The sequence below is a fragment of the Sycon ciliatum genome, chromosome 1 (genome assembly GCF_964019385.1).
Source record: "Sycon ciliatum chromosome 1, ocSycCili1.1, whole genome shotgun sequence".
In the NCBI taxonomy this organism is placed as follows: domain Eukaryota; kingdom Metazoa; phylum Porifera; class Calcarea; order Leucosolenida; family Sycettidae; genus Sycon; species Sycon ciliatum.
The window spans coordinates 29296280-29320596 of record NC_088643.1 but is presented as its reverse complement, the minus strand read 5'-3'; the positions used below and the strand labels follow the sequence as shown (position 1 = coordinate 29320596).

Genomic DNA, 24317 nt, shown 5'->3' with positions numbered 1-24317 from the left:
AATACAGGAAAGACTCAAGGCGAAGACAAGGATAACAGTATCAGGCACATACACCAACAACACGAACATATGACATACGCAAGATATCCAACTGCAATGCTGTCTTCACAAAATTGTTTTCAAGTCGTTGTAAGCAATAGTTCTTGCAAAGTCTTGCTACAATAGCCATACTTACTGTCTACATGTTTGGTGCTTGAGTCACTGTCACTCTCTGTGGAGATATTCTGTTACACACATAGCAACATCATAAAGAACCTCACTGACACTCTCTGTGGAGGTGTTCTGTGATACAGTTAGCAACATGAGAAACAAACGAAATGGAGTTCATGTTACAGAATAGCAGTCAGAGCCGATTTGACATGGTGTGTACCTGAAAGACCGCAGAAAACATAGTGTGTTCCCGACAACACCAGTGGGAAAAAGTTTAAAGACAAGAGAGTGAATTGTAAGTTCAACCAATAAGAGTCCATGGCCAAGAGTAAGCAGTGCTTGATTTTTGCAGTGTGTGGATGTAGCTGCATGATGTAATCAGGAAGGCAACACACTGGCCCATAGAAAACAGATCACAGTTACACACTCATGGTTGAAAACAATCTGGTTGAGACAATCCTAGGAGCTCACCAGAACAGCCACGTGGTAGAGAAGACTTTCAGCACCAGGAACAGGGACAGGTGTAGCACCAACACACTGCAGGAATGACGACAACCCGTAGTGCACATCATGAGAGTTTGACTGCTGCTGCTGACGGCACTCTTTGATGTCATCTAAAATGCAGTCTCTACCCGTACCCTCTCATGCAGTGATTGCGCATGTTAACAGGGCTTCACTATGGACATAGGATGTTAGGGCACATGTGGGAAGGCAGGGGGGGGGGAGGAGAGATTGCGTATTGAAAAGGGCTAGTATGTTTGCGATCGTACATGTACCTCGTAAGGCGCACAGAGGGGAAATAATGTGCACCCTGCCCCTCCCCTTACCCAAATATTAGACCACTCAAAGTAGAAACTGAGATGTTGCAACTTCAGCAGTTATCTTAGAAGTTAGTTATGCCAAAGTTTGGCGCTCGCGCTTCCACTAAGTGCGTTCGAGGAAGTACGTTTCAAGTCTCAAGTTGAAATGTAGTGTGAAATTTTGAGCCTGAAATAGGTGGCATCAAAAGTGTGCACAATGCTCCATGAAGTATGCTCAGCTGAGTCAGCTCACTATGAATTCATACCAATTCCTAGGCATGGTAACATTGATATGCAGAGTGAACTACCTAGATAATTATACCGCTGTATGTAGGCTGGACTGAACTCACCTCGGATTTAACCTGGGAGTTGGATACCTTCTTGCCCTAAACAGAAGAGGGTAGCAACAAATGTATTGCCGGAGACAGATAGAGCGCACTTCACAACACTTGTGATAGACTCAGGGTTGTGAAGGACCAAGACACATGCCCAGCGTTGAGTACACCTTTGCCCTAGCTACAAATGCAGCGTCTAGTCGTATACGCAAAAAAGGCACATATCCTTTAGGTCACATTCGATTGCAGGGCTTGAAATCGATGACTTCAGAAGTCGATATATAACAACTTCTGGTTCAAATTAGCTACACTCTGAGCAAAAGTATGTTATCTGATGGGCAGACCACTAGTGCCGCATACCGTCGGCTGGTGTGCATGGCCAGCAATCGAGGACATCTGAGAGTTGTAATTTTTGTACTCCTCCGAGGTGTGATTTTTGGCGTGCTGGGCCAAGCACAAGGAAGCCATCTGCCAAAAAAATGAAGAAAATGGTTGTTGTTTGATCCTTTGGTGTAAACTTTGTAGCTAGTCGAAGGAAGTTGCTGTTTGGAGCAGAAACGCTGAAATTGACTATTTTCTGCATGTACTCATAAAAAAAAATAAAAAAATTTCACGGTTCGCGTGAGACTCGGCTGGAAGCCGAGTTTTCCGCATCCGCCGTGGGAACGCCACCACCCTCTAGGATCAAAGGCGCAGATGCAGCGCCTAAACGGTGGGAGGTGAGTAGATCAGACCCACCACCAAGTGGTCAAAGACCGAAATCCCATTAGCTGCATCCTGCATCCATGTACTCATGCATGTACTCATGTACTCAGGCATGCAGTCTCACTCGTATTTTAGCTCTTTTTCTGGAATGGAGGCTGCTCTGCGCCCCTTGGTGAACATTTCCTGCGCTCGTGGAGCAGCTGAAAAGGACCACTGGTATGTCTGGTTCCTGGTTTGAAAGTGGAGAGTCGACTTTTGTGCCTTGAAAAAGGAGTAGAGAGTGGTAAAGGTACGTCTGTAGCTTATTTTGAGTGCTTCTCGTACAGTTTTGATCGTGATAGAAATTCTCAGACCAAAGTCAGCGCGAAGATGGCCGTACAGTTTTCTTGTGGATTCTTTAGTTGTATCGTTTCGTATCTATGTCAGTATCGTGATGGTGAAGTGGAGAGGGTGATTTTCTTCCTCTGGGCTTCGTTTGGCCGACTTTGCTTCGTCCTCGTTGAAAAGTGATGCTGAAAAAAGGTCGATTAGCATAATTATGTTCATTTTGAATGTACGTGATGACATGCGATTGCTGGCTATGAGTTTTTTTTTCGGTATCAGCCATGTGCCCCCGCGAGGAGAGCTAAGTCCGGATGTATCACAATGCTGTCAAGGAAATCACACAAACATGTGTGGATACACATAAAGACTGGATCCAAGAGGATCTAAAGGTCAGTGTTGTCAGGACGCCATCCTGGTTATCTCGCAGTATTTTTTCAAGCCCTATTCGGTGCTACCAGCCACAGGGAGACGGTATCATCTGTTCATATTTTCTATTACAAAACTGTAACGACTCCGGTAAAATTCCAACGACGACGACTTGCAGTGGGGGTGCAGTATCGTCCTCGCCGACCATGTCCATGCAAATATCTATATCCCAGGTATCCCAGGATTCTACCACTGGCACAACATCGCCCCCGACGTCCTTGCGCACCTTTCTCGACACAGAAGAAACACGTTATGACGGAAAGCGCCGGAGTAGCTCGCACCAAAACGTCACTTGGGACCAGGGGAGTCGCCTCACTACCACGAGTAGTCGACAGTCGGCGACCTCACGGCATGGAAGGTGTGTGCAAGCGTAGATGGTGTCGGTATGCCGTGTGTATGCCGTACCCAACACCAGAGCGCAAAGTGGTGTTCATTATAATGCTACACTTTCAAGCAATGCATCTACAAGACAACAGAAGGAAAGCCATAAAATCGATCTTCTGACTTCGACTGGAGACCGAGTGTGTAGAGTACTCTCTAGGAGTCACTGTTGCATACCACTGTTGCATACCACTGTTGCATACCACTGTTGCATACCACTGTTGCATACCACTGTCGCATACCACTGTTGCATACCACTGTTGCATACCACTGTTGCATACCACTGTTGCATCAATCAGATGTGAATAAATCCAGGGGTGGGGTTTCACGTGGCACCACCGTGTACCAGTATAATTGTGTCTGTGCTGGATGGGAATGCAGTCAGGGTTACTTACCCAGAACTTTCGCTTTGACTTCGCTCTCTGAACTCCCACACCCGGTCCCGCAGCACCACCCTCTGTATTGTGGCAAATAACAAAAGCATTGCCAGTCTTCCTTCTGTAGGCATGTACATGTGTGCAAATAATCTGTATTCATTCCTACAGCCCCCAGCATGAAATGGGAAGTCATGGGGGGGGGGGGGGGAGGATCTAGATTCTAGATAGAGCCAGTTGCGCAGGATATAGATTTATGACTCTGAAGTTATGAGTCTATGAAGCTACAATCATAAGTTCACACGAGGCACGGGGAGGACTAGACAAACCCTACTCTGCTTTAACCCAATAGCCGCATTGCTTGCTACATATCACATTACTTGCAATAGCATGATGGAAGGCACGTCTAACTTAGGCAACAACCAGTCTGCAGTACACATGTAACACTCATACTCCTCCAATCTCTCTGGAGGCGTGGGTTCAAATCCCACCGCTGCCAGTCTTCCACTATTCTCACACTCATACAACCAGATAAAGGCACATAGTTACGGACTGTAAGCTGTTGTTCATTCACTCACAAGGAGGAGAAGACAAAAAGCAGTGTGAACATGCGCACAGCTTGCTATGAATATCTACGGTGTACTATTTGAGCCGCAATCAGCGAAAACGACCCTTAGAGATTTCGTGATTTTTCGAGAAAAAGGTCGATTTGTGACGTTCAACGATTTTTTTGATCGCACTGCGAACAGCGCGCATAGCCAGCAATCGCATGTCATCACGTACATTCAAAATCAACATAATTTTTCGAATCGACCTTTTTTTCAGGATCACTTTTCAACGAGGACGAAGCAAAGTCGGCGGAACGAAGCCTAGAGGAAGAAAATCACCCTCTCCACTTCACCATCACGATACTGACATAGATACGAGATGAAACAACTAAAAAATCCACAAGAAAACTGTACGGCCATCATCGCGCTGACTTTGGTCTGACTTTGGTCTGAGAATTTCTATCACGATCAAAAATGTACGAGGAGCACTCAAAAATAAGCAACAGACGTACCTCTATCGCTCTCTACTCCTTTTTCAAGGCACAAAAGTCGACTCTCCACTTTCAAACCAGGAACCAGACATACCAGTGGTCCTTTTCAGCTGCTCCACGAGCGCAGGAAATGTTCACCAAGGGGCGCAGAGCAGCATCCATTCCAGAAAAAGAGCTAAAATACGAGTGAGACTGCATGCCTGAGTACATGAGTACATGTATGAGTACATGCAGAAAATAGTCAATTTCAGCGTTTCTGCTCCAAACAGCAACTAGCTTCGACTAGAAACAAAGATTACACCAAAGGATCAAACAACAACCATTTTCTGCAGTTTTTTTGCAGATGGCTTCCTTGTGCTGGGGCCAGCATGCCAAAAATCACACCTCGGAGGAGTACAAAAATTACAACTCTCAGATGTCCTCGATTGCTGGCCATGGACGACTTCTTCTTGCTTGAAGTAATTTATTTTGAATTAGTTGAAGTGATGTCGAGTGGCGACTCCAGTGTTCCTTGATCGTGTTGCGATGGCTGCGGACGCCAGAGCTGTTCGCAGCGCACACACGGCAGTCATTGTCTACAGCTAGCTCGAGCCTGGTGGGGAGTGGATGCTGAAGTAGCCTCTGAAGTTCAGAATGAGGATGAGACGTTCATTGGTTCCGACATCGATGTCGACAGCGAGGCGGAATCGCAGCCGTCATCTCCTGCTGCGATGCGGCTCAAGGTGGCCGATGACTCGTCAGAGTCGGAAGATGAGGAGTCGTCACCCGAGATAAATTCTGAGTCTGGGGCTAGTGACGGCCGCGACGTCGTGTCTTCAGCTGCGGAGGAAGAAATGGAAGACGAGATTGCGGAACGACTCCACGCAGGATGCAGCTGCGAATATGTCGATCATTTCCCCGCACTCATCAGCTATTCTTTGTCATTATAGCTGCTTACTGCACTATTTCAAAAGTATTCAAGCTGCCCACCCACCTTCGAATGCTGAATATTCATTGTACATATACATCGTAAACATACATTGCACCAATTTGGAGTACATCTTGTATATTGGTGTATACACCATGAATATTGAACTTTTTCTTGGCTGAGGTCCTTCAGTAGATGTGGTTCAACAAATTTCAAACCGAAAAGGAATTTTGAAAATGTTGACCCTAAGGGCTGTTTTCGCTGGTTGAGGCCCATTTATGTGTATACGCATTATGTGTGATAAAATACCTTATGCATATAGGTGCAGTGAGAAACCCGGCAGCATAACCTACCCTCACAATCTACAGTTGGCAGAGGGGGCTGCTGAGGTATTACCTGGACATGAACGAACGGCAGAAATCGCAATGAAGACCTATTTAAATAGTTTCACTTCATTCACTGCCACATTTTTTAAAGATGATATCTAGCCTCGTTTGCGTGGTGCAGCCAAGGACTGTTTGTGTATGTGTTTTGGGTTGGATGACTATTGGAAAGATGACAAGGCTGCAGTGAATTTTAAAAGTTCTCAATAGATGTCATCTTGCATGCGAAGTTTACATCAAATAAAGTTAAAGCAGATATGCGATCGCTGTGGACGCATGAGTGCTAGCCCGAGCAGCCGTCGATATTTTTTTGAGAAGGTCGTCCATGCAATTTGAAATCTGAATGCTCGTGGTGAACCTTGACTTTGTGAGTAGAATCAGCTCGTGAGCATACAGCCAAGTGGCTTGCTCTTTCTTGTAAGATACATGTATGAAGTTGTGTGGATTTGTGCTTGAATTGAATTCTCTGAATTCTCTGAAGTCGCTTCAGTTTGTTAATCCTGCACGGCATGTAGCAGAACCGTATGATCAGCACAACTACCGTGTCAGTACCGTATGACCCCCCCCCCCTTCTGTTGTGTGCTCATGGGGTGGGGTTGATGAGCATTATAACCATGGTGCTATAGGACATGAATCTATGATCAGCCATTTGATACTCCCACGGTACATAGCTTAGTTACTGTTCCACCATTATGTAGGAAGGGGTTAATCCTGAACACTGACAAACGGTCAGAGGGTGTGAACATACGATACCTGTATACATTACATGCAGAGTAGCATGGTATTGCAGGACCACGCCATGGTATTGCAGGAGCACGCCATGGTATTGCAGGAGCACGCCATGGTACAATTCACGTCCTTTCCCGGGTGACTCACACACACACAAACAAAGGTGGGGTGCTTGGGAGACAGAGGAGAGGCTTGGGAGAGGCACACACTCTGGTAGTAGTGCACGGTACTAGCACTGCATGCTTTAGTATTCTTTGATCAGCTACTGGCATGAGCGGACAGCAAAAGCACGAGTGAATATCAACAATGCGCCTTACTGAGTTTGGTAAACGGCTTGGAGTGCTCTGAGCACGATCCCGCATCTTCTCTTTCTTTGCAGATCTCCCTGCTGAGTTCAAAGAGTTCAAAGAGTTCAAAGATGGAAACAAGAATTGCATTGTCATGGGAGCATATAGGAAGGATCTCCTTAACTAGCAAGCACAACATTCTCTTATAATTTCCCTCAGAAACAAACTGCAGGGTAGGCAGCAGACGGCCAGTTTGTGAAAAATGCTAGCAGCCCAAAAGAAAATTACTCACTTTCCCTTTCATCAGCCAACAAGACACATGCACACCAAGGGCAGATCAATCCGTTCTTCACGTGTTGTGGATAATCATCTACTAGGATATCATTACCTTTATCATGCTTGCTTTCATTGAACTCAGCAATCTGTTTAGTGGTGCAAAGCAGAGCCAAAGTTGCAGTAAGGGAGAGTGAATACCAGTAAACACACATACAATGTACAGATATCCACATCAATGATGATGCCACACACTCAGTGGGCTCACCTCAATATAGACACCACACACTTACACTGATACAGTTCCATTATTTTATCACTACACGAAGAGAGTTCATCTTCGTCTCTTGTCACAAGATATGGATGCTTAAAACCTCACGTCATAGTACATTTGAGACCAGCGGGAAGATGACGACGTCCACTAAATTAGTATCTGTGCACACAAATCTGCTGTGTGTGTGACTCTGTGTGTCAGCTATGACATCAACCCCTGTGGTTCCATGCCTAGCATGTACATCTGAACCATCCTGCAAAGTTTGAATGACGTAGGTTGAGCGATCGCTCCGCGAAACATACTGTTTGAAATTCTCTTCATAGTATATCTTCCACTATTGAAATTTCGAATTTCTTGCCGAGAGGGGTGGCTTGCAACCTCGATATGGCTTGTTCCAGGCATGCTTTGGAGCCATCTTCTGTTGAAGTAGTGGCAGGGATCTGCACTGCAACTGCTACAACAAAAAATGATTCGATCTGAGAAAGGGTGAGACCGCGAATCTCGGTTGAATATTGAGTATTTCAAGCCTTTTCACGACGAAGATGGAGTTCTTTTTGGAGATGGACGGCAAAGGACATGGTGTCCGACTTCTGGCGTCTGGTGAAGCCAGGGATCATTTGTCCAGTCAGGTCGGCAGCCTAACCGTCGGTAAGCTTGTGTTTGGATCCCGTTCTGCTCGATGTGGTAGATCACAAACAATTGGATATCGCACAAATTGATCTCAGCATCGTGCGTACGGTATTTTATATTCAGAAAATCCCAAAGTGTCTCTGTGTGGCCGTCCTATGACACGAGAAACTCCAATGAGGCTCCTATGTCCTCTGCCTTCATGATTGACCACTACTTCGTTTGAACAACGAACACAACAATCGAGGACGGCTTTGCAATGAAAAATACAGCTATTGGAGCTGAAAAAAAGAAGAAAAAACCGTGCTCAGGATGAGACTCGAGTACACGCATACTCTCCCAGCAGGTGAAAAATGCGTGTCGCCGACTGACCAGTAATTTCGCCTGACGCCTCCCCGTATCATTTTGGCTTAGCATTCAATCTGGTTTGCTTCAGTGTCTAAATGCTGTTGTGCAAAGCTCACTATTTTCCTCACAGTTAGAGTACTTTGACCTTCATGTTCAAGCCATTAAAAAAATTGTTGTTCACTCGACTTCATGTGGTTGGTTCACTGATCAGGCCCTTCGAAATCTGAGTCGGCTGACAAACAGGCAGCCTTGCCAAATGTTGCAATTCCAGTGCAAGGGGCGTATAGCAGCTTACTGCATCAGCTAGCACAGCCTTGACTTCTTTCCCACAGGATGATGGGTTCTTCTTGGCCATAGCCAGTGGCGTGTTTCCGTGCGACGTTCTCCGGAATAGCTCAGCCTTCAGACTGTACTTGATGCCCGCTGACTGTGTGGTTAAGATCTCGGCAAAACGAGGCAAGCCAAACTCAGCAGCAAAGTGAAAAAGATTGGCTTTGTCATTGTTGTAACATAATCGGCAACCTAGAAGACAAGAAAAACAAGGAAACACAAGATTGATGAAGATTGTAAAGATAATAAATTTTGTATTGAATTGAAGTTACGGTTAAGTGACCCGTCAGCCGTAATCAGTTGATTGTTCGTGTATTACAGTTTCACTGTGAGAACTGAGCATATCGGCTTGGGCTAGTTTGTTCCTGTGTGCATTTAATACTCCACTTAGAAATATATAGAAATGTAGCTTACTGTGCAGTCTGGAGTGTTGAGGGTCTTCGAGCATGGATTCTCTGGACACCCCTCCCCTTTCTGGTAAATTTGCACAGAGCAGAACATGTGGTTTACGTCATTTTGACAAGGTTGTGCTATCTTTACCATGATATTGCTGTATTCCAGCAGATCACTGTGCAGAAAAGTCAAAAACCTCCATCCCTCACAGAAGATTGGCTGTTTGAAATACTGTATTCACATCTCTCAATACAGTACACTCCACTTTTAAATTGAGCTTTTCTCCACACTGCGCAAAACTACATAAATCACCTCTTCGGATCCGGAGGCGTATAAACAACTTCCACAGTGTCATGTCCTGGACATGGACCATATGTATGTAGTGCGCATGCTCGCACGTGAGCTGGGTCTTTTTCGGATATGGAGTTTGAGACGAACTGAAATCTGTAATGGCCTCGAGTGTGTGTGTGATCGAGCTGGATGAGTCCGAGTAGAACCCACCTGGGGTAGGACACAACAACTGGCGACGAAGATATGGCTCGGATATCATCGCTTCAGCCGTTTACCGGCGGCGACTTTGAAGAGTTTGAGGAAAGACTTGAATTCTATTTCTTTGCCAATGATATTGGAACCGTGGCTGCTTCGGCCAATGCTGCAGACAAGTTGGCTGCCAGCAAGAAAAGGAAGGCTGTATTAGTGAGTTTGCTGTCTGCGGAAGTCTACTCGATTTTGAGGAGCCTCTGTCTGCCAGCGAAAGTAGCTGACAAGAAACTGTCGGAGATTTGCGATCTTTTGAGGAAGTATTTTCAACCTGCAATTTCGCAAGTTTCGGCGACGTTCAATTTCCATCAGTTGAAGCAGAAGGAAAATGAGTCGACTGCGGATTTCATCATTCGTCTGAAGAGATTGGCTGTGAGGTGTGAGTTTGCTGATCACCTCGATCGAGCGCTTCGAGACCAGTTTATTGCTGGCTTGAGCAGCTCATCCACTCGAAATTTCTTATTGACGAAAGAAGATACTTCGGCACAGTCGTTCAATGACATCGTCAAACTAGCTTTGACGCAGGAATCGGCTGCGCGCGCGGCCGTGCAGCTGACCTCTCAGCAGGAAGTGCACAAGGTGAATCACCGGCCAGTGGAATCGCGTTCGCAGGCGCAGTCTGGTGTTTCTCGTCAATCTCATCAATCTCGAGAGCAGAGATTGTGCTACCGCTGTGGGTCTACTCAACACTTGGCGGATAAGTGCAAACACAAGGCCACTGAGTGTCGTCACTGCCACAGGAAGGGGCACTTGGAGCGTGTTTGTCGGCAGAAATCTACGTCAGGCGCGTCGGTGCACAATGTTGTGACTGATGACGCAGGTGAGCATGAATCTGCTGATCTTGAGTGCATGCCAATGTTCCACATTTCGGATCAGGGCGAATTGAAGAGCAAATCTGTGCCCTCCTACAAATTGGAAATTGCTGTGAATGATGTTCCTGTTGTAATGGAAATCGACACGGGCAGTGGCATTTCAATCATTTCTGTCCATGATTTTGAGTCACTTGGGGTGTCTCGTACAAATTTAACCAAACCGAGTGTACGCATGACCGGTTTTTCTGGGGCAGAAATCAAATGTATTGGTGAAGGGAAGTTCAATGTCAGCATTGATGGTGTGGAGAAACCAACACTACTCCGTGTGGTGGATAATGGTGGTCCGTCATTGTTGGGCAGGGATATGTTGTCCCAATTTACTCTACCGTGGAAACAGATTGTCAATGTCAATCATGTGCAAATGGATGGTAGGAGGAGAGCTCTCATTGAGGAATTTGAGGAGCTGTTCGATACGACTCAGGTTGGCAAGCTGAGGTCGGCTCAAATCACCCTGAGAGTGGATGATTCTGATCCAATTTTCCACAAGGCGCGTCCCGTACCGTTTTCTATCACGGAGAAGTACGAGGAGGCTTTGGAGAAATTGGAAGCAGAGGGAGTTATTCGCAAAGTTGCGCACTCCAAATGGGCATCGCCTACTGTGCCAGTACTGAAACCGGATGGTAGTATCCGAATTTGTGCTGATTACTCTCGCTCAATCAATGCCAAGTCTGATTTGGAGCACTACCCGCTACCTACTATTGAGGAAATGTTAGCGAAATTGTCGGGGGGAGATAAATTCACCAAATTGGATCTCTCCCAAGCCTATCACCAACTGGAGCTTGATCCAGCTTCTCGGCCGTACACAACAATCTCTACTCACAAGGGGTTGTATGAATACGTGAGATTGCCGTTTGGCATTCACTCGGCAGTGGCAATTTTCCAACGCACAATGGAATCCATATTGGCAGATCTGCCTGGGTGCATCGTCTATGTGGATGACATCCTGATTACTGGGAAGGATGAGGATGAACACCACAACAACCTGATCAGGGTACTACGTCGCCTACAGGAGGTCGGGATGAAGCTTAATCCCAGTAAGTTTCATTTCATGATGGATGAGATTTCCTACCTGGGTCACACGATTTCTAGTGCTGGTGTGGCTCCTACAGCGGATAAGATTGAGGCAATGCGGGACGCTAAGGCTCCTTCGAATGTTAACGAGCTTCAATCATTCATTGGAACGGCGAATTTCTTGCGACGGTTCATACCTCATTTCGCAACAATAATGGTACCTCTGTACAATCTGGTGAAGAAATCTGCTGAATGGCAATGGGACCCCGGAATTTCAGTGCGGCCAAGCTGTCCTGGCTTTGAATTTCGGCAAAGGAGGAGATAAGTGGGCCCCAGCCGTGGTCACGGCAGTTCTCAGTCCGATGACGTATCAGATACAAGTCGGTGATGCAATGTGGAAACGCCATCGCAACCAGCTCCGTCCTCGGCAAATCCCTCAGTTCGATGCAGGGCTGTCTGAGCAGAGTGGAGCAAGTTTAACAGCTCAGGTTCCGTCACAGCCGGTCTCAGCAACAACCGGTACTAGTGAGTCTGCGTCGGTTAGCACTTCACGTGCCAGCTACAGCAAGACGTCGTCACCGCAAGCTGAACGACGGTCAACCCGCGCTACTGTTCGACCAGTTCGTTTCAAGGATTGACGTTCAGAACACACAGTTCATATAGACCTACTCTAGTCTGTGGAGTTTTAATGATATATTTTGGACTCTGCTGGATATTGTATATAATTATATATTTATGGTGTATATATGGTGTATAGTGTATCATGAAATATTATGTCTCGGCAGTTGTGAGTTTTGTGATTGCATCTTGATATGTTTACTATTGCGTAGTTCTAGATGCTTCGCCTCAACTAGTGAGGGGGAAATTGTCATGTCCTGGACATGGACCATATGTATGTAGTGCGCATGCTCGCACGTGAGCTGGGTCTTTTTCGGATATGGAGTTTGAGACGAACTGAAATCTGTAATGGCCTCGAGTGTGTGTGTGATCGAGCTGGATGAGTCCGAGTAGAACCCACCTGGGGTAGGACACAACACACAGCCCCTCCAATGTGGTTTGGAAATACACAGTTTGTCCAAGCCGATTGGTAGGACGTGTAGCTGGTTGCCTCGTTATTGCCTGTGGTTGTGTATCCGGCACGTATCCAGCATCTGCTAGCTGTCCTATGGCTTCATAAGAGAATGTTTATTTATTGCCAGGAAAAAGATAGAGCATGAACAAGACTTAGCTATCAAGCACTCACCTTCAAACAGTGATTTGACCTCTATTGATGTGATGAGCGGTGGTCGTTGCTGCATAGCCGATACCATCATGGCATCTACAGCATTGTAGTTCTGTAGTACCTCCTCAATGGGCAGGGTAAGCAAACTGACGAGCAAGTAGCGGAAGTCCGGACAAGAAATTGGCATTGCATAGCACAGCTTCAGGGACATGTTGTCTTGGAACTGAAACTGTGTTGAAACCTTGTACTGGTGCTGCTGTGTCGAGTCGGTGTGAACCGCGTCTACCACAGTGACATCAGTCACATCAGTACGGCCATGGTCTGGCCAGTACAGAATACACACAGAACCACAGGCAACGTGAGAAGTTGAATATCTGCAGGAGTAGGGTACAAACTTGTCAAATGTAAAACAGCAATCTCTGGACTCTCGTCTGGCTATGCCCCATACTGTACCGTGCTCTAAAACTCCCAAAACCCGATTGGACCTACAAGAGGGGTGGTGCCTTACCCGAATGGTGCACGCAAACAGATTCGGAACATAAAACCGTAGCTTCTCCAAACGTTGTCAGAACTCTTGTTATTGTCCCACATTGTCTATCAAAGTTATGGTTTTAGACAAGAAACGAGGCGAGTCGGGGCGAGTTTATATGTACGTACAATTAATGAGTTACGCAGCGACAGAACCTCATGCGGACAGCACTCAGAACCTCATGCGGACAGCACTCAGAACCTCATGCGGACAGCACTCAGAACCTCATGCGGACAGCACTCAGAACCTCATGCGGACAGCACTCAGAACCTCATGCGGACAGCACTCAGTTGCATGCACGTGCCATTTTCTTGCTTCTTTTTTTACACAATGTGCACACTAGCTGTACTGCATGGGACCATGTACGTACAATTTCACACATTTGGATGTGCCATATGCATACAGTAATACGGACAGACTCAGTATGTGTGTTCCGTTATCCGGTTCCCTTGCCTATCCGGAATATTTTTGTGGAAAACGGATGTGTGCGGTTATGGCAGATCTGACTGTACACAAAAGCAAATTGGAACAGGCTTACCAGGCAGGATACACTCAAGCAGACCATTTTTCACTTCGCTGGCATTGGCCGTGCTGCAAAGTGAGCGGTCAAACACACTCCGGAAAGAAACACGGTACTTGGTTGCGGGTGCCGCAGTGGCCGGCAGAGTTATAACAACTTTACCGCCACCCTAGTGATTGGCAGAGGACACACACACGCACACACACACACGCACACACACACACACACACACACACACACACACACACACACACACACATACACACACACACGCACACGTGTGCACATGCACGCACACACACGCACACGCACACACACACACACGCACACACATGTACAACACACACACACACCTTGGTCCTTGGTAACACTGCCATCAAATGATCACGTGTCCCCTGTGCAGGGGTCGACAGCACTGTGTCCCCTGTGCAGGGGTCGACAGCACTGTGTCCCCTGTGCAGGGGTCGACAGCACTGTGTCCCCTGTGCAGGGGTCGACAGCACTGTGTCCCCTGTGCAGGGGTCGACAGCACTGTGTCCCCTGTGCAGGGGTCGACAGCACTGTGTTCAGTACTGGATCTAGAAATGCCACTCTACTTCTTGGACAGAAAATTAGCACAGCTATGCAGGTCGAAACCTCGGGATGACCTGCAGCAGCGACCGCAGCCGAGACAATGCGCTCTGCAGCAGGGCAGGGCAACCCGCTGTTTCCAGACCAAATCTGCCGATGCCACAGCCGAGACCGATGCCGAGGCCACTTCAGCAGCCAAGTTGGAGAGACACTTATGCGAAGCTAGCCCGCCAGCACTCAAAAATCATCTCCCGCACGCATTACACACACACACACACACACACACACACACACACACACACACACACACACACACACACACATACACACACACACACACACACACACACACACACACACACACACACTACTACTACTACTACTACTACTACTATCAATCAGCTACCCCTTGGGGTCACGCCGCCCTCCACTCAGAGAACTGAGCGCAAGGTGAGGGGCAGTGGCGCAAACAAAACAGGAAGTACAGCAAAATGAATTGAAAAAAAGGAAATCAAAACAAGCTGCCATATTGATGGAAAGGGACTCACAAACAGAGGAAGGAAATATCACAAACCAGATGAACAGTCTGCTGTAGGTCCACTATAAGTATAACATGCAACGACTGAAAAAAGAACAAAATTAATGTGAACATGATGTTCTGTTCAACAATAACGTCTACGCGTACTGCTTCGGCCTTCATGCACCAGGAAAGCACAATCTTGAGCTGGAGGGTGGGCACCGAACGTCCCACAAGGGCTCCACAAGACGTACTTTCACGAAACGACGAGGAGTATGCGCAGCAAGCTAACATCACTACACCATCGCCGCACGACGACTGGCCACTCAGGTCCAAACAACACGACAAATTCACAATTCCAGCTATCACCGCGCAGGAATAAATTGTTGCGAGTGTGACCTGTATCCTTTATCATCTAGGAATCCACTTGTTTTGCCGAACGCCCCTGCATTGTTACAGGCTGGGAATTGATCCGAGGGCTCGCCACGCCACTGCGGAGGATGCGGAAAGGACGCAAGAAGACGGTGTCGGGGAATCTCAAGCACGCACACAGAGTGCACCCAACACAACGAACACCCACTCACACACTGTCTCAGTTCATATGGTTTACAAAGTTGAATGCATGATAGGATTAAAGTAACGGGAAGAGAAATAGAAAGTCGAAACTGTCTTCATGCCATTGCAATAATAATTACAACCACTGAACACCGCGTGGTTGACAGCTCTATCTGCTCAGGGGGTGCATGCATGCGTGCACAGCACACGCTCACGTAATGAGTCTGAAGCACATGCCAGTACGTAATATTAGGACGTGACGTGGCAACGTGATACTTGTACAACGGTGACGGCAACAAATTACCCGCCCTGGTCGTCAGCTCACTGAATGTCCTTCCGCGCGAGCGAACCGGCTGCAAGGCATGAAAAGCCTACTGCCAGTCAATACCCAGGGACGACCCTGACCAGAAGGCCAAGGCCGCCCCGTGGAGGAGGCCAACAAAGAGAAAACCAGGAGCTAACAAATCTGCTTCCTCTCCACACACACACACACACACACACACACACACACGCTGCCGCTGCCGCTGCCGCTGCCGCTGCCGCTGCCGCTGCCGCTGCCGCTGCCGCTACCGCTACCGCTACCGCTACCACTACCACTACCACTACCACTACCACTACCACTACCACTACCACTACCACTACTACTACTACTACTACTACTACTACTACTACTACTACTACTACTACTACTACTACTACTATGATACAGCTACCCTAAACGGGTCACGCCGCCCTCCACCCAAGCATGAGCACTATGAGGGGCAGTGGCAAATAAAGAGAATCAGCTAGCAGAACTGGCAAAACAGATGAAACAATGGAGCAGAATGGACGACTGCTGTACTGTAACAACAACCTGACAGCTAGTGACAACGACTGAAAATGAACAGGAAAGAAAAAAAATTCAAAATTTCACGTCACGAAAAAACACTGTCCACGAAAAAATCCACCAAGCAAAAGGAGTGTGGGCATCCGAAATCCCACCAGGACTCCACTAGCAGTTCTTCCACGTTGACGATGTAAGTGGCAGGGCAAGGCCTCACGAATCCGACAGACTTCCACAACGCTTGACCAGTGCCCTCATGACGATGAAAGATTGAAATTTCAATTCTCACCATTCCGCCATTGGGACCTTCCTCTCCGCACTCGCTCGTCCACTCCACTGAAAACAACGAGTTGTTCCAGCACTCCACCAGCCAATCCGCAATTCCCACCGCTGCATTCTTCGAGCTTGGATTCTTCACAGCACTCGAGGGACAGCTACTCCACTGCGAGTGGTGGACCACGGCCGACGCAGCAGTGACAATATCGAAGTAAATTGTCCTGCAAGCTACATCGCGATTCCGCGCTCCAATCATGCAGCACTACCTTGGCAGTGGGCGAGGGTGCTCCAGGGTCGACTCTGGCTACGCCAGAGTCGCCCTGGGCAGGCAGAAAACTTGGGAGAAAGCCAAGAACACGGAGCTCAGACACACACACACACACACACACACTCAAACTCCTGTCGGGGCTATCGCTGAAGCGATGATAGCGAACAAGCTATGTTAGATATAGCAACTTGTGCTGGGATTACACCATTCAATAGCTTGCAAGGCTGATGAATTGACCGCACTAAATAAACTTTAACCCGGTCTACACCACAAGGCCGGTTGAAGTGGCTTTTCTGGCCAATGGATCCCTATTTTTCCGTTTTCCTTTTTTTAGAGGAGATAGAGGCCGTTTTACATAGCATGAGGAGGGGCACGGCTAGTGGCAGCACAGGGATCCTTCCCGAGATGATCTCCTGTGGCGGTCCACCTGTCGCACAGCGTCTTCACTCCCTGGCGCTAGATGTACATGTGTGGTCGATTGGGGTTCTGTACCTAGTGAGGTTCTGTACCTAGTGAGGTTCTGTACCTAGTGAGGTTCTGTACCTAGTGAGGTTCTGCACCTAGTGAGGTTCTGTACCTAGTGAGGTTCTGTACCTAGTGAGGTTCTGTACCTAGTGAGGTTCTGTACCTAGTGAGGTTCTGTACCTAGTGAGTGGTGCAATGCTGAGATAGTGCCGGCACTGCCCAAGAAAGGAGATTTGCATCATTGTGATAACTGGCGTGGCATCAGCTTGTTGGATGTCGCTGCTGGGAAGTAGGGACTGGCGGATAAGGAGATACAGCGCTACATCATCCAGTCCGCAAGCCACAGTACAAGTGGCAGGTGCTGGCGCTGGACTTCGTGCTGTACTTCAGTACAGAGGTCAAAGTGCAATGTCTGTTTCAGCACTCACGCGATGCACGCATTGAAGATGGCGGTTCTTCATTTTTTTTAAATAATATGGAGAATGATTTGTAACCGGATGAGCACGTTTTGAGCAGAAAAATCAGCAGAACCCGGTGTCCTTCGAGAGGAATTTTGAGCAGACTGAAAAGCAGAATTGCTTCTTTCGCCGAGCATTATCCGCCAGTCCCTACTGGGAAGCTGTTCGCCCGACTGATCCAGGATCGTCTCCAGGACATTGCGGAGGATGTTCTGCCGGACACCGCCAAGTCCAAGTAATTGGAGAGAGACACTGTGGCCGAGGCTCAGTTTGCGGATGACAAACACACAAACACAAACGCACACTCACGCGACTGAAATATTATTATCTGAACCTTCTGGTAAAAAAGGAGAAAGATCTGAACCTTAGTTTGCCTTTGCCAACCCAGCACACTACTAACGGACTGACAAACTTGAGCAGTTTTGTGGTTCGATTTCGGAAGCATTTACAAACAATACCCGCAAGAACTTGGAACTAACGGATTGAAGACACACAGCACTCTTACCCTGCAATGCCCTAACGTTGGCAAAATAGTCGCCGGTTCGCCCATTGCATAGCCTTCTTGACGACCTGGGTTGCCTCCGAGGTGAATTCTTGCTTTCGGGAAATCGGACTTCGACAAACGTAAATGCACAGTGGGGAGGCCAGTGTAACGACTGTTGAATTTGATCTACAAGTGATGCGCTAAACTCGGCATTCCTCCCCGCGCGGCCCGGGAGTTTGGCCGTGACCAGAAAGCGCATCTGGCCGCAAGTCGGCGTGACGAGAACACTCCACCATGCACCATGGGTTACACTTGTAGTGGCTTTGAAGTTTGAGGTTGTTTTCCAGAAGGTCTTTTCAGCCTGCGCTAGGACTAGGGGCAGAATGGAAACAGCATGCCTGTTTTGCTTCCGCACAGTCGAGAATCCGGCCACTTCGGAAGACATTTTCCGTTCTCGGTAGTTATTTGCACAGTCGCCATTGCTGGGTGAGGTGGCTGGCCAGGTAGCTTGGCACAGAACTAGAACGCTCGCTTCAATGCGTCTTTTCGGAACTAACTTGCATTAGAAAAACCGATGTCATGTAGGTCTACAAAGAACAACTGACTACGGTATTTACTGCTTGCTACATTACAATCATGTCGATGATGTCGCACAAGAAAAGGGGTAGTGCCAGGTAGTGCCAGGTAGTGGTCGCATTCACATGGTGCATGGTTCAGGGCTAGGGAGCCCTGGCTAGGGCTAGGCCCTACACGTGCCAAGCAGTCACTACTTGCATGCAATTCAAGTAGAGGCGGACGCATTTTTTGCATTTAGCCAAGTGCACTCATACGTAGACTACTATCTACGAGGTCAATATACATGTAGCAAAAGCCGAGTAAGACTAAGAGACCGAGGCGGAGCCGAGGTCTTTTACGAGGTTTTTTATTTCCTGTACTGACCAGGGAGTAGTAAAATACAGTGTATTTTACTACTCCCAGGGCCCTGGTACTGACTAATTACGTACGAAGTCAATATTAGATTTATCACGATTAGCCCCATCCCTCACACAAACAAGTCAACAAAGAGGCATCTTTGGATTGAGGAGTGCTGGTTTCGAAACAACTGGTTTGAAGCTCAAAGTAGAGCTGGTGTTAGCTCAGAGCAGAGCTGCTGTTAGCTCAGAGCAGAGCTGCTGTTAGCTCAAAGTAGAGATGCGGTTAGCTCAAAGTAGAGCTGCGGTTAGCTCAAAGTAGAGCTGCTGTTAGCTCAAAGTAGAGCTGCGATTAGCTCAAAGTAGAGCTGCTGTTAGCTCAAAGTAGAGCTGCTGTTAGCTCAAAGTAGAGCTGCTGTAAGCTCAAGGTAGAGCTGCTGTTAGCTCAAAGTAGAGCTGCTGTTAGCTCAAAGTAGAGCTGCGGTTAGCTCAAAGTAGAGCTGCTGTTAGCTCAAAGTAGAGCTGCTGTTAGCTCAAAGTAGAGCTGCGGTTAGCTCAAAGTAGAGCTGCTGTTAGCTCAAAGTAGAGCTGCTGTTAGCTCAAAGTAGAGCTGCTGTTAGCTCAACGTAGAGCTGCAATGCTAAATGGATGTAATATAGCGCAAGAAACACTGCTGAAGCACGATCCGTTGTCTGGAAGAGCACAACAGGGCAAGCAAGATTTGTTTTTCTTTTCCGCAAAAATGGGCTGGTGCCATTTGTGATTACGCAGCAAAACAAAGCGCATGACGTCAGTCTTGAATGCAGTACAAAGCAATGCAGTGCAGTGTGTGCGCTAGTTCGGATTGTTGCTAACAAGTACTAGCACAGCTAGTACACCATTAGCCAAAGCCTGTGTTCAATCCCTAAAAAGGAGTCAAATATAAGCAGTCAATATAGCCCTAAGCCAAGACAATTATCTTGGTCATCACTGGTCATGAGCTACATGTACGTGCCAGGCATTACGTATTGCATGATGACTGATTGATGTACGTCGCGCATGCAGACTAATAGCCCTCGACAAGTCGTGTTCGACCCATTGGTATTGGCGATGTGTGCGGGCCAGGCGCATTGTCGGCAAACCCATCCTCACTGTCACCGGGGGAGATATCCAAGATGCAGCGGGCACCCTTCAACTGTGTGCCGGTCAGGAGTGCGGCATTGAAGCTGCCATCCATGCGATCAACACCTACCTCGGGTTGATGGAGAGTGCTTGCTGTCGCGCGAGGGTACCACCCAGGGTGACCCTCTGGCAATGCCCGTATACGCGCTTGGAGTCCTCCCGCTCATCAAGAAAGTTGCAGTGCCTGGTGCGAAACAGAGCTGGTATGTAGACGATGCTGCAGCCGGTGGGAAGCTAACACCTGTTCGCCAATGGTGGGCAATCTTGTCAGTCACGGTCCCGGGTATGGCTACCACTGCACCGCACAGAAGTCACTCCTCCTGGTCAAGCCCTCCAAGTACGCAGCTGCTGTCAAGACCTTCGAAGGGACCGGTGTACAGGTCACATGTGATGGGTTCCGCCACCTTGGTGCACCTTTGGGCAAGGATGAGTTTGAGGAACAACTCGGCCAAAGTCGCTACCTGGCGTGAGGAAGTTGCGCAGCTCACGACCATCGCTGCATCGCAACCACAAACCGCCTACTCCGCATTCACGCAGGGCCTGCAAAACAATTAAGTGGTCCTTCCTCTGCCGGACCTCCTCCATCCCGCCGTCCTTTCTTGAACCGCTGGAACACGCAATCAGCGATCGGCTCATCCCGGCCATCACGGGTCAAGCTCCACCTGGGACAACTGTTCGCTGCCTACTCTCTCTGCCTTGCCGGCTCGGGGGACTGGGTATGGCAAACCCTAGTGCAATGGCTAAGCAGTACACCTCGTCCAGAAGGATCACGGCTAGCCTCGTGTCTCGCCTAATGGAGCAGGAGTCGTCTCTTGGCGACTCTCTGACTCAGCTCCGGACGGTCAAGGCGACGGTTCGTGCCAAGAAGCGGAGCGCGGCCAAGTCCATATCTGACGCCCTTCGCTCGGATCACCGGGAGCTGGCACCTGTTCTCGACCTGGCCTCAGAAAAGGGTACACCCAGCTGGCTGACCTGCCGCCCCTCAGCCGCCATGGTTTCACCCTCACCGAGGGAGACTTCCGGGATGGCCTGTGCCTCCGGTACGGCTGGACACCTCCTCGGCTCCCAAGCCTCTGCGTGGGCAGTAAGCCGCTGAATGTGAGTCACGCCCTGTCGTGCCCGTTTGGTGGCTTCCCGACGCTGCGACATAACGAGGTGAGGGACACCACCGCCAGAGCTCTGAGACAGGTCGCTCACAACGTGACGGTGGAACCCTGCCTCCAGCCCGTCACTGGAGAGGCCTTCCGCTATCGCACAGCTGTCGCGGAGGAGCAGGCTCGGCTGGACGTTGCAGCCAGTGGTGTGTGGGGTGGCCGATTCGATCGCATCTTTATTGATGTACGGGTGTTCAACCCTTTCGCGTCTTCGAATCGTGCCAACTCCCTCGCTGATAGCTACAGACGCTATGAACAGGAAAAGCGCCGGAAGTACGAAGAGCGAGTATGCGAAGTCGAGCATGCCTCCTTCGTGCCCGTTGTGCTTTCTGCCTCTGATGGTTATGGCAAGCATGCCAATGCACCTTTCTCGCGGATCGCCTCTCTCCTGGCTGAGGAGAGCAAGGAGCCATACGCGCAGATTATCTCCTTGCTGCGCTGCCGCCTTGGTTTGCCCTGGTTCGTTGTGGTGCCATGGGCATGTGTGGCTCAAGGAGCATACATGTTTGCTCCTGCCGTGCCCGAGTCCCCTGCAGTGCTAGTGGTGGCTGGGGCACGCATCCAGTGAACCTGCAGTGATCCTACTGAGTCTGTATAATCATTTCTAAATCCGATGATTCGTTTTATGTAATTGTGTTGATGCTTCACAAATAATGATGGTGTTATTTTGCCCGTACAAAAAATTAACATTGCACATTGTACAATCATCATGTATACAGACTTTTTTCAGTCAGTACATGGTCTACTTATACGTGTACGGACAGTGTGAGTTTAAAAAAAATATATATATTGGCCACTTGCTTCAAAAATAATATCCTTAGAAATCACCGAAAAACAGGAAATATGCTCGAAATATGCTTGCCACATCGGGGCCCAAAAACACTGATATTGGAAGTTATGAAAGGTACTTCGAGTACATGTACACGTACTTGAAGTATGTCAATGAAGAAGGGGTGAAAGTAATGTTAACCAAACATGCTACAAGAAGCAGGTAAAATGCAAACGTAAATAACTGAAGGACTAATAGAAAAGAAAGGTACAAAGTCGGGAGAACCAACAACCATGAGTCACACTTCAATGCGGTGTGCAGCACTTCGATCCCTGTACATTTTTGTAGTAGCACCTACACCACACTGGCACACTCCACAGCTTATGAAAAGCAACTGATATGCGAATTCTTTGCTCCTTGTAGCAAAATATGCTACATCTGGTACAATACCGGTATGCTAGGTTTGGTACTTTATGCGACCTTGTGTCAAAAGGACCAAAATATGCGCAAGCCTTTTCAGGCCCTCCCTAGTCTAGGTGTTGGCGGATAATGCTCGGTAATATGGGATATAATGCTCTCAGTAATGCTCCACAAAAGGTCATATAATGCTCCAAATAATGCTGATAATGCTCCGCCGGATGGAATATAAACTGCTGAACCTTGCGGTATCGGGCTAAGAAAAACGCTATAATATTGCACCCATGCTATGCAACATAGAACGCACAATCTGTATCCGCCGCAGAGACTCGGCTGAACTGACGGCCTCAGTAAGACCGGTGCCGGCTAGAGCCTTCCCAAGTCGTTTCTGATAAGCCAAGAAGGACTCCTTGACCAGCTTTTGCCTCTGAGTTTCCCTCTCCAAACGGGACTTTCCTTGTTTGTGTCTCATGGTAGCAATATCGGACATGATTATACTCTTCTTCCCTGACAATGTTGTATGGCATGCCAGGCACACTAACTGCTTGCCACAGTCGCTTTCGAGCGGCTCCGCACCCGTGTTTCGGCACTGATGGCCACTTCAGTGCTCTGTCCATGAGCTACTCGCGTCCTTTTGGAAACATTTTCAGACTTGGTAATAGCTGTTTTCTGAAAAGACCGCTTCCTCGCTATTGCGGCAGGATCTGCAGTTTCCAACTCGACGACGTCACTATCATCAGGGGACTCCGCCAAAAGCTCATCTGGAGAAAGCCCAGCTTCCTCCCAATCCCAAGAACGGCATCGCGGCGAGTCAGCCATCAGCGTTGGCTGCTAGTTAGCTGGTCTTACACAATGGTCAATGTCCGGTGAAAGTCCAGCGTTACTCGTCGACAAAGACATGGACTCTTGCTTCGATGAAAAATGTTTTTTGTAACATTGTGGACGGTAACCGGGTAAGGTCTGGAATGTGTGCGTGTGCGCACCTCCACCGTTCCATGCTGGCTCACATTTGTTTCGTTGGTTCGGCGTTGTTACCTGGATCTTCAAAAACTGACAAAAAGTATTAGTTGCTGGCCGAAGATAGACTTCCGAGACCGGAAGTTTCTGCGAGAGTTTCCACACTGTACTGTGCTGCTGGACCACAGCTAGCTAGCTAGCTTGAAAGTGCTACGTCACAGCATAGCAACAATTTCAAAAATTCAAAAACTGGATCCACTTGGATCCAGTTTTTGTATGGATCCAAGCACATTTCAAGCGGTCTTACCCACAGCATGGTGATGTAGCCAGTGAAACTGACTGATTTGGCTACTGGGCCCCATGGGGCGGGGTTACAACTGGTGGCGAAATAAAAGTCACACCTGCATGCGACATGAGTGGGTTGCCATGCACCCACATACTTTTTTTGTAGGCAATAGCAAAGTCACACCTTAGTGCCAATAGTGGATCCAAAAATAGAAATCTGATGTCAACTTACTACTCCCTGGCCGTTTTGACGTCATCACTTTCAAGCCCTATAAGTCTATACTACATGCAGTATACTGGGCCTGGCACTGCATGCCACGATGTTTGGTAGGTCTACCATGCATGATGTGTGCGATGGTCTATCACTTGTAGCAATAAATTGCGTATAGTAAATATATGTTGCCAATCAAAGACCAACGCTATAGCCGATACGCGTACACGAATCTGTACATGAGGATGTGTGTAGAT

The 24317-nt window shown here is 48.1% G+C and overlaps 1 protein-coding gene across 4 annotated transcripts in view; it reads right to left on the bottom strand.

Annotated features, from left to right (window-relative positions):
• Positions 1–24317, bottom strand: part of LOC135821819 (uncharacterized) — a 60234-nt gene that overhangs the window by 26524 nt on the left and 9393 nt on the right. Inside the window, exons 1-11 of one of the 4 annotated variants that reach the window (XM_065334832.1) lie at positions 18217–18772; positions 13798–13948; positions 12752–13051; positions 8658–8884; positions 7229–7262; positions 6871–6941; positions 5795–5837; positions 3517–3578; positions 1301–1336; positions 622–687; positions 176–224 (exon numbers count right to left, since the gene is read on the bottom strand). In XM_065334832.1, the coding sequence (XP_065190904.1) occupies positions 176–224; positions 622–687; positions 1301–1336; positions 3517–3578; positions 5795–5837; positions 6871–6941; positions 7229–7262; positions 8658–8884; positions 12752–13051; positions 13798–13948; positions 18217–18261 (1084 nt within the window). In that variant the 5' untranslated portion in view covers positions 18262–18772. Of the gene's footprint in view, positions 1–175; positions 225–621; positions 688–1300; positions 1337–3516; positions 3579–5794; positions 5838–6870; positions 6942–7228; positions 7263–8657; positions 8885–12751; positions 13052–13797; positions 13949–18216; positions 18773–24317 lie in introns of those variants that run through there. The other 3 variants (XM_065334817.1, XM_065334823.1, XM_065334828.1) reach the window with 3 other exon arrangements.